This window comes from Poromitra crassiceps (assembly GCF_964638095.1).
Source record: "Poromitra crassiceps genome assembly, chromosome: 9".
NCBI lineage: Eukaryota > Metazoa > Chordata > Actinopteri > Beryciformes > Melamphaidae > Poromitra > Poromitra crassiceps.
The window spans coordinates 48877204-48888526 of NC_139630.1; the positions used below are offsets into that span (position 1 = coordinate 48877204).

The 11323-nt window shown below is 43.3% G+C and overlaps 2 protein-coding genes across 3 annotated transcripts in view; one reads left to right on the forward strand and one right to left on the reverse strand.

The window, feature by feature from the left end:
* Positions 1-207: 207 nt before the first annotated feature.
* On the reverse strand, positions 208-4695 carry LOC310782707 (uncharacterized protein). Its single transcript, XM_083643435.1, has 2 exons — positions 4544-4695; positions 208-2726 (listed from the first exon to the last, which is right to left on the reverse strand). Exons 1-2 carry the CDS (start codon positions 4650-4652, stop codon positions 1561-1563), a joined length of 1275 nt encoding a protein of 424 aa, XP_083499561.1. The 5' UTR covers positions 4653-4695; the 3' UTR covers positions 208-1560.
* A 4839-nt stretch (positions 4696-9534) lies between these two features.
* The window catches only part of mettl24 (methyltransferase like 24), a 41796-nt gene continuing 40007 nt past the window's right edge, over positions 9535-11323 (forward strand). For both annotated transcript variants that reach the window (XM_083642763.1, XM_083642764.1), the window contains exon 1: positions 9535-10023. In XM_083642763.1, coding sequence (XP_083498889.1) covers positions 9706-10023 — 318 coding nt within the window. In that variant the 5' untranslated portion in view covers positions 9535-9705. The remainder of the gene's footprint in view (positions 10024-11323) is intronic.

Here is an 11323-nt window from a genome sequence, read left to right on the forward strand (position 1 = left end):
GAAAAGTTAATAATCACACAAAAAGTATACTAAATTTACATTCAAATATGTTTCTGTAATTTTCCAAACTTTCTGAAACCAATTGTATTAGACTATGAGGGAAACCCCAAGGTGCCTATATGAAGCTAATGAATAAATATGATTGATTGATTGGTTGTTTATTCATTGTGCCATGCACTTTTGGCAGTGCCCAGTTCACATGGGCTTACAAGACAAAATACAAAATATACAATGAATACAACATGAGCCAGCGCTATAGTGGTACAACTAAATCACAAGTCAACATTTTCCTGAAACAACAAAACAGATCATTACATCCCAGGCCTGGCAGATAACATTTCCTATAAAGAAGGTTCCAAAACACAACTCAAGTTTTTCATAATCATCCAACTCAAAAAAGTCAACATAAAGGACATTTTACTGAAGAGTACCTCCCTTGCATCATCATATGCAGTACAATAGAACAGAAAATGAATCTCGTTTTCAATTTCACATAAATCACAAAGTAAACAAAGGCTATCTTCTTCTTAAACCTGCCAGTCTCTAGTGCTAAGAGAAGAGTTCCAGAGCATCACTGGGCACACAGGGACCTTTTTCATCTGTCCAAATCAAACTTCACATAGGGCTCAACACAGTAAGTCTTTTATGAGACGATAGGCCCTTTCGTTCATACCATAAATCAACAGACCTTTTATCTTTATACAAAATAAACATATTACTCATAGTCTCTCGGATATCACAAACTAAACTGTTATGAAAAATGAATGACAAATCGTTCATCTAACAGGTGATAATCAAACGACAGCCACAGCCAATGAACTGTCTATATTGGCACCATATTGATAGCAAATCCATATGACATCATGGGAATACTATGAATAGTCTACTGTTAATCTTGCAGTCTCTTGAACAAATGTTAGTTGCCATGTGTCTGCTCCAAAATAGACAAATTCCTGGATATTTATAGTATTTGTAATAAAAGTGATTCTGGGTCTGATTTATTGCTTGCTTGCAAGAGGGGGGGGAGAGAGAGAGAGAGAGGCAGAAAGAAATTAATGAATTATAATTAGGGAGACAAATGAGAGTATGTGTGAGAGAGAGCGAGGGAGATGGGCAGAGAGAACAAGAGCAGCAGGGAGAAGTCAGCTGGCCCTAGTCTTGATTTAAATCCAAAGGGTGAAAGAAGACGAAGCATTAATTGCCCAGTTCAATCCAGAGGGGGGCAGTAGAGAACTAAATCAAATCAGAGATTAACAAGTGACTCTAATGGCCTTATTATCCTGTGTTTTCTCGTATTAAACTATGTCAGGATGCTCAGTCAAGCCAGGCATTTCTTAATTTCCATCACTTGAAACCATGAGCAGCTGTGCTTTTCTCCAGCCAAAGATCCTTACTTTCTCACACATCTGCTTTGGCAGGCCTGATAATTCATGTCTCTTACTGCTCTGCAATATCATCAACATGTTTAATAGATTGGAGCAAAACAAGGGGTTCAGATTTATAATTTGTTTATATATAAGAACTGATTTAGTGGTTTCTGAAGGGGAATCATTGTCAAAGTCAGTGAAGTGGCTTCTCTCCTGTGTATACTCTCATGACTCTCTTCAACATGTGTTGCTGACAAAAACTTTTGCCACAGACTGAGCATTGAAATGGCATCTCTCTTGTGTGGACTACCATGTGTTTCTTCAAGCTTGTATTTTGACTAAAACTTTTCAAACAGAGTGAGCATTTAAATGGTTTCTCTCCTGTGTGGACTCTCATGTGTCTCTTCAAGTTTCCATTTAGACTAAAACCTTCACCACAGACTGCACACTTAAATGGCTTCTCTCCTGTGTGGACTCTCATGTGTCTCAACAGATGTATCCTGTAGTCAACTCTTTTACCACAAACTGGGCAAATAAAATATTGTTTCCTCCCAACAAATTCATTGTGTTTCTGTAAGTATAAACCTGACTGAGGTTCACCAGTTTCCATCCTATCATCATCACTGTCTTCAGTCTCAGGTTCAGAAAAGTGTGAAGTCTTGCCAGCAGTTGGTTGTAAATGACCAGCTGGATCTAAGTTCCTGGCTGGATCTGATACTCCACAGTCCTCTCCATCAGCGTCTGTTTTCATCTGTTCAGTTGAGCTGCTGGCTAGAGGCTCTGCCTCTCTGTTCTCCTCAGTTTGTCTTCGATGAAGCTGTGAGGACTGAGGTTTCTCTTTAACATCTTCGCTCACCACAGGGACAGGAATGAATGGGAACTCTGTGATATCAGCCTCCTCCAGCTCTTGAAGCTGCTCTCTCTCCTGACTGTTCCAGAGTTCCTCCTGTTCCTCTTTCATCTGTGGGGGCTCTGAGTCCTCCTGGAGCTGCTCTCTCTCCTGACTGGTCCAGAGTTCCTCCTGTTCCTCGTTAATACATTGGGGCTCTGGGTCCTCCTGAAGCTGCAATCGCTCCTGACTGGCCCAGCGTTCCTCCTGTTCCTCTTTAATCTGTGGGGGCTCTGCCTCTGAGTCCTCCTGGAGCTGCTCTCTCTCCTGGCTGGTCCAGTGTTCTTCGTTAATGCATTGGGGCTCTGGGTCCTCCTGAAGCTGCAATCCTTCCTGACGGGTCCAGCGTTCCTCCTGTTCCTCTTTAATGTGTGGGGGCTCTGGGTCCTCCTGGTCCAGACTGGAGCTCCACTCCTGCTGCTCAGGGGGAACCTCTTCTATACAGTCCAACAGGTCGCATGGTGGTATGGCTGAAATACAGACATACATTAAGGAAAACTGTGAATGCAAGTCTACCTAAACTTGTTACCATTACTTCATAATTTTAATGAGATCCATAGGGATCACAACTTAAGCTATATTTCCAAAACTTACACACACAAAAAAAACGTTTTTCCATAACTTTTCCAGGGCCTGTAAATCGTATTTGAAATTCCCACGACTTTTCCATGTTTTTCATGACCATACAAATCCTGTCTATTTTTTTCTTAAACCATGACCAAAACAGTGTTACTTATGGATGGAATTGTCTCGCACTGCTGGTATGAAATGCTTGCACTAGGTACTACACTGTATCTACTGGGTGCAGCTTTTATTACACAGTAGCATGTCTGGTCTCACCTGGTATGAGACTGTAACCGGTTACCTGGAAGACAATAGGCTAGGAGAGGGGACTAAAACAAGTCAACTCCAAAACACACCAGAAGCCAGAAATGGTGGAAGGCTGGGCATGGGGCTAGCAACTCCAAAGCGTAAAAAAAAACATCTGCTACAGAAACGAAGACAAGGGAATGGATGGAATTATAGTGAAAATAAATTATTCTCGTTTTGCTGGGGACCCCCTGGAACCCCCTCAAGGAACACTGGCCTAGGCTATAGCTCAGTATTTTATACAAAGTGTGCTAAATGTTGAGTTGTAAGTCAAAGCCACATAGGACTAGGAGGAGATATGGACAAATTTATTTTTTCCCCCCTTCTTCTGCCATTTCCTCCCCGATTGTACTTGGCCAATTCTAATAATCAGTTTAATGTGGACAGACTAAATGGGTATTAAAAGGCAAATGACAGAACAGCTAGAACAGTCTGGTAGCCTAAGTTCAGAAAATTACATCACTTTATTGAAATCCAGCCTTTAAAACCAGGAAAATACACTTATGCCATATCACCATATCCAAAATCTAAGACGATATCTAGTCGTCCACTGCGATGGCGACACGCATGGTCTGCCCTGCTTTGCATTTGCTCACAACAGGAATACCATAAACTGAATCAGAATCAGCTTTATTGGCCAAGCATGTAGAGACATCCAAGGAATTTGACTCCAGGATACGTTTCTCTCTCAATGTACAAAACAAAAAGAAATGGTATGCAATGCATACAAGCTAAAACAAACAAGGACAGCGATCAAAAGGCACATTTATTATATAGCCTACAATAAGTGAGATGTAGAGTAACCATTATAAATATGTATTGGGGGGGATGCGATGCATGTACTAAGTAGGCTATATGTAAACCAAAATAATTGTAAGCAAGGCTATAGCCTAATAAGTCAGATATTGCACATCACGATTTATATAAGCAAAGCTTTGAGACAGTAATAGAGGCAAAGTGATCGCCTACTTCCTGCTTCAGCAGCACTGTACCAGAGATTTTCATCCGCCATAATATTTTCCCATACACATTTCGTAAAATGCTTATAAAAATAGTTTTACTGGTTCAAACCAAACGGTACAGATATATTTAGAAACAGGAGAGACTGCATAACATTTCACTGGGACCAAAACGTAAGAAAAATGCGGGTTTAAAGAAAAGAAAAATTCGATGTTGTTTTTTTAAGTTTTGGTCCGAGTGAAATGTTCTATGGTCTCTCCCGATTATAGCGTTTAGCTGAACCGTTTGGTTCGACGAAGTAAAACTATTTCATAAGCATTTTACGAAATGTATGGGAAAATAAATGGCTGATGAAAATCTCTGGTACAGTGCTGAAGCAGGAAGTGACGCTCCACTTTGCCTCTCTATTGCAGTTATTGAGACACATGTGAGTAATCTGAAACAAAATGTCACCAACCTGCTCTGTGTAAACGCGTTTTAGGATTTAAACGAGCGTCCAGCAGCTTTTGTCGACGGTCGATCTGCTGTTTTGAATGAGTAGCCTCCTCCTCGTATTCTGCTATCATTCTTTCAAACAGCACAAATATCTCTTCAACAGCCGTAGTTAGTCGCTGCTTCACCACCGCTCTCAGCGTCTGGAATTTAGACATCCTGTCACAGTGACAGCAACGTTTCCTCCTCAACTATTTGCGGTTAGCGTACTGACAAACTTTGTACTAGCTAGCGTTAGCCAACTTCAGCCCATTAGCTTCACAGCTAACGTTAGCGTCAGCTAAACGTTCATCTGACTGAGTCCATGATGAAAGTAGCTTCTTCTTTCTTCTTCCTCCTCTTAGAAGCAAACAGCTGCAGTTTATATCAAGTATCACCCATATATATGCTACAGTCTTCTGTTAGTCAGTTAAAGTTGTAAACTGTAGACTTTTGAAAGGAAAAAAATCAGGAAGTAATACACTTGCGTGCGAAACACGTGACATTCTTCTTCTTCGTTCAAGTTTCCGGTAGTGTAGGCGTATTACTGCCCTCCGCAGGACAAGGATAAAACTAACTCAAACACACGTCCTATTCTCGGATACAACTCTGAATCATGCAGGAACTGCAAAACTGCTTTCATGGTCAGCTGGTGGTTCTTATGGCCAAAGAAAGATTTAAGAGAAAAATGATAAAACTCCTAGGTCTGACAAACTTTTATAAAATGTTTCCCTTTCTGTCTTATATTTGGCACATTCTAGGAAAACATTAACTGTACCTTGACACTCACATAATCCATTAGGATGTTTTCCCACAATGTGCAAACAAACACTGATTCAAACCACAATGCCCGAGCCTCAGTCTGCAAATTTTAACACAATCTCCCCTGGTTCCATCACAATAAGTGACTTTTTCAGTTTGGGAGAGCTTACAGTTAGGGGGAACTAGTGTCACCTACAACACAGCAATATGATGATTGATTCACAATGCAATTTTTGGGCCGATGCAGAGGAGCAACAGGTAGGGGAATGTACTTTTTACTGCACTATAGTGTTCACTCTGGGAGAGTTGTCACTCAGCAGGTTAATTAATTGTGAATTGTAATAAATTAATAAATTAAAGATGTTATTGTCTAACCAGCAGACCTACAGCACTCTGAAAGGTAGCATTCTGCAGAATCAGTACTTTTAAAACATTTTACTGCTAATACTTTTTCAATAATGAGAGACTAATAAGTTAAATACAACAAACAAATTAATTTTGGCATATGACTCCATGATATAATGACGCTCCTCCTGAGATGATGAGAGGAGGGCGTCAGTGATGAATAGAATAGAGAATCCCCCATAGGGAATTCTTCAAGAGTCATGACGTTGGTGTTGGAATACAGATCTATTAATTAAAGTTTTTTTTTCCATTATGGTATTGCTACTTTTAATGAAAGGATTTGAGTATTTTCCCCACCGCTGACACCAGTCACGTGCACATTGTGACATTTTGGGGGGCATTGTGCTCAAGTGAAAAAAATGCACCTCTCTCATAATTATTTATATAAAATAAAGTTACATATAGACCCGTCCCGGATTAAGACAGTGTGGTGGGTGACCACGCCTGAAGTGCCCCCTTCTTCCAATTTACACATAAGAACATTTAATTTACTATGGCAATAAAGACCACAGATGTACATGAACTTAATATACATACAGAAAACTGTAAGACAGACAAAGTCGTAACAAAAAAATACATCATTTTATACAGTGAGGTCAAGTTTCACTACAGTCAAATGGCTACTATAGGGACTAACATCAACACACATGAATACAATTGGGCTCACTGAATCCACAAGAGTCTCAGCTTTCCCAGTCATACCCAATTTATGCAATTCCAAGACTGTTTACAGACTGCAGTATGCAGAAATATTGAAATATAATAAAACATCACACACATACTGCATGCAAAAACTGCATGGGATTAGCATAAATTGGGCATAAAGGGGAGAGTCGTGGGTACCCATCGAAGCCATTCTCATTCAGATATCTTGAGGTGAGAGGTCAAGGGGGACCCTTTGAAAATGGCCATGTCAGTTTTCCATTGGCAAAATTGAGCCTAACTTACTTTCTGTCTTTCTTTCTTTTGTCTGTAATTAAATATGTGATAGACAGACCTAACACGATCTTCAGCATAATAAAGTCAGATTACACTTTCATGTACAGCATGAAGGAAGCAGAGTACTCACCCCTGTTGTACAATGCAGTTTCCCTCCTTATTTTTCCACAGCGTTATATATACAGTGTTCACTCTGTCACAGTGTATATACAGTGATCACTCTGTCACAGCGTTATATATACAGTGATCACTCTGTCACAGCGTTATATATACAGTGATCACTCTGTCACAGCGTTATATATAGTGTTCACTCTAGGAGAGTTGTCAGCCAGCAGGTTAATTAATTGTGAATTGCAATAAATTAATAAGTGAAAGGTGTGTTATCTCTTATCATCCAACCAGCAGACCGGCCTGCTTACTGCTGACCAAGGCCTCCTCCTGATTTGTCCCACTGTTAGAGAAACACCAACATACTAATACGAGTATTCTTATGTCTTCTAATCTAGCTGAACCTGCCCTGGATTAAAAAAAAAAAAGGTTGTGTTTGTTTTTTGCATATAGCCAGCATGAAGTTCTAATCATGTCAGGCCGGTGAAGTAGTAGGCTAGTAGTTTCAGAGATTACATATTTGCACTATTTTGATTATACATTTCTGTGGAACAATTACTTTTGAGTTACATCTACGCTGTCCTCTTCAGGCAGAATTTTCATCTGTTAGCATTTAATGTTATTCTCATCTGAGCTTCTGTGTCCAACTTGAAAAAGAATCTTCCTGTGGTGAGAAGTTCACAGGCAGTAACATTATCATCAGGGTTTGTTGCTTGCTTCTTTGGACTTCCTCCGTCTTCATATCAGATGCTTCAAGGTTCAAGGTTATCTTTATTATCCTGGAGGGGCAATTTGTTGTACAGCCAGCAGTAACCACACAACCATCAGACAAACCCTAATTAATAGGTCATACTTTACAAGGTAGCATGACATGCTTGATACCAATGAATGCCTTGGATCTTCTAGTTTCATATGCTACCAGTATCTAAACTATACCTTTAAAAATTAGTCTACTACAGCCTCTGAAACACAGTAATGTCGGCCGCGGAATGTTTTGTAAAAAGGGCACTTATCAGTCAGAGGCTAAAAAGGTCTATCTGTTGACACCCATGGCTGACTGACACACCAGCATGTGTGTCAACCTGTGTTTATCAACAGATTTTATGGTGTCAAGGAAAACAAATAAGCTATATTACACATAACGTGAGCACACAAATTAGCACCTCCTTTTTCTGTTCTGCACTAGAGATGTAACGGTATGAAAATTTCACATCGCGATTATCGTGATCAAAATTATCACGGTTATCGTATTATCACGGTATTTGTAAAAAATTGCTGAAATTTTTCAAAAAGTACTGAGAGACTCACTGAAATCATTTTCCAAAGTTTTATATTGAAAACTCAGACCCAAAAAGGATTGACACACTCACTGAAATCATTTCTCCAAGGCTGCACGTTTGCATCTGGGAGACTGTTGCTAACTTTGGTTGATGATGGACAGTATTTACCAAGTTTTTCAAAGCACTGTAATCACAGTACCACGGTAATCACGGTACCCCGGTTTTAATGATAATGAAAATTTGAAACGGTATGGTTATCATAAGAAATTTTATCACGGTTATCATTAAAACCGATTATCGTTACATCCCTATTCTGCACTACTGTATAGTTTTCTCCATCCTTTCTTTCACTGGCAGAATGAATGCAATACCCCCACCCTCTCTCTCTCTCTCTCTCTGTTCTGTGAGAGAGAGGCTCTCTCGCTCTCTCTCTCTCTCTCTGTTCTGTGAGAGAGAGGCTCTCTCGCTCTCTCTCTCTGTTCTGTGAGAGAGAGGCTCTCGCTCTCTCTCTCTCTCTCTCTCTCTCTCTGTTCTGTGAGAGAGAGGCTCTCTCGCTCTCTCTCTCTCTCTCTCTCTCTCTCTGTTCTGTGAGAGAGAGGCTCTCTCGCTCTCTCTCTCTCTCTGTTCTGTGAGAGAGAGGCTCTCTCGCTCTCTCTCTCTCTCTCTCTCTGTTCTGTGAGAGAGAGGCTCTCTCGCTCTCTCTCTCTCTCTCTCTCTCTCTGTTCTCTGAGAGAGATGCTCTCTCGCTCTCTCTCTCTCTCTGTTCTGTGAGAGAGAGGCTCTCTCGCTCTCTCTCTCTCTCTCTCTCTCTCTGTTCTGTGAGAGAGAGGCTCTCTCGCTCTCTCTCTCTCTCTCTCTCTCTCTCTGTTCTGTGAGAGAGAGGCTCTCTCGCTCGCTCTCTCTCTCTCTCTCTCTCTCTGTTCTGTGTGAGGGAGAGGGCTCACAGAGGCTGGGAGTGGGTGACAGCCAGCGGTGCATCTGTAGGTGTTAAGCAACACCAGGTTTTATTCTCCTTTGTGGCGACATTGGAGAAAGAGCCTCTATGTTTTATGATGCCTTGTATTTATTTTAGTGTTGTCTTTGCATTTATAATGCATTTTTTATGTATTTTATGTCTTGTCTTGTTTTTTATATGGACCTGCGCTTGTGTCTGAAATAAAGTTTGAATTGGATTGTAGGCCCTGCCCATATCTAGAGTTACACAGTAATGTGAGATCCAGCGGGGCGGGCGAGGCAAACTGGGGGAGGGGGCAGAGGGAGAGAGGGGTGTGTGTGTTTCTGTGTGTGTGTGAGAGAGAGAGAGAGAGAGAGAGCAGATGAAAGACTTGGGAGACTTCTGAGGAGTTCCCAAAGTTTTCAATGAGGGCGGCCGTGGCACGCACTGTTCTTTTGACTCCGTGTGCAGAGCCTCATGCACACACACACACACTGACATCCACATCCACAGAGATGCACACACACACGCATGTTGGAATAGGAGCGGACGTCTCCTTGTCTCATTAACCGGGCCCTCTTGGTGAAATGCTGGACTTTGGACCTGAAGGGAAAGAGAGGACAAGAGAAGCTTTGACAAGGAGAGGAAGAATGGGCTAGAAGAGAAGCCTGAGTGAGATGGACTGAGGCGAGCCCAGAGGGAGAGACCAGGAGGCAAACCATGAAGCACCAGCAGCTCACCGGGGGACTGCTGCTGCGCGCGTGCTTCCTGCTCGCCGCCGCCTGCGTGTGCGTGCACGTCTACCTGGAGAGGGGCCGCAGGGGCGCACCTGCTGCACCCCTGGCCTCGGGACGTCCCGCCCAAACCGGCCCCAAACCGCAAACCAGGGCCAAGCGGGTGTCGTCGCCGGTGCCAAATAACGCTGCGGAGCGGGACGGGAGCGTGAGGAGGAGAGTGTCCTACGTGCGGACGCTGAAGAAGGACAAGAAGGGGGACGGGGAAAGGGAGGACCCCTCGCCGGCGTTGGGGCACAGAAAGGTCAGTTTGCCTGGCGTTGATGCCAGACGCTCCCCTGGGACGTTAAAGTTCCTAATTGCTGCGGTTAGACTTGTCGTGGGGTTATCTGATCCCAAATCAGTGTTTTAGCAGACAGGGGCTCGGTAAGTGATTCACTCCATCGCACTGAGTCACCGGCTCAGAGCAGGCTGATCCCAGGAGGGTGATGGAGGGGGAACAGAGAGCAGAGCAGAGCGGCCCGGCATGATCAATGCATGAGCAATGAGAGCTTTTTAAATGCTGTTAGTCACTGTGAGCCTACTGCTGCTACAAAGCTGCCTGCAGGTCTTTGTAATGGGGGTATAAATTCAATGGGGGCGATTATTACACTCAAATTGAACACACACACGCGCACGCACACGCACTCACACACGAACGCGCGCGCGCACACACACACACACGCTCACAGGATACATCCCCTCTGGCTGACTGCATATCAGTTGCATATCTATAGAGAGTCAGGTCCAACAAAGGACCATTCAGACGCATTGCCTATTGGAGCAGACACAACTATTCACACACACACACACACACACACACACACACACACACACACGCACACACACAATCCATGGGCTTGACCCTTGCCCTGTGAAGGGTGTGTTAAAGTGCCGTGTAACAACTCCCACCACTTCCCTCTTTTTCTCTCTCTCTTTCACACACACACACACACACACACACACACACACACACACACACACACACACACACACACACACACACTTTGTGTATTTTTGACTGTTTGATTCATTATTTGTGGTTCTTTTCTCCATCTCATTATCCCTTTTTTTTGGCCCATTGATCTCTCCATCCGTCCGCCTCCCATGGCCATTCACCCCCCCCCCCCACCTCTCCTCCCCCCACAACTCTGTCTCTCCACATTTTTCTCTCCATCTGCTGCTTTGCCCCCCCCCCCCCCCCCCCCCACACACACACACACCATTTTCTCCCCGCTGTATTCCCCCACCGCCCTCATATCTCTCTCGCCCGTTCGCTCTCGCCTTTAAATCTTTAATGACCGCAGCCGACTAGAAACTGAGCAGCATCAGCGTTGACTTTTATATACTATGAAAATCTCTGCAGGGGTGTTGTTACGCCACACCGCCCCCGACACCCCCCGACCCCCCCGGGCACCGGTGCGCCATCAATACTACATCACACCATATGTTTGCCCTCCATGCCTCTTAACACAAAGTCTTTCACACAAGACGCCCTGGAGGGAGGGAGCCCCACGAGATGTGTGTGTCCTATGCTGCTCTCATCTAGCTCTCTCACTCTCTCT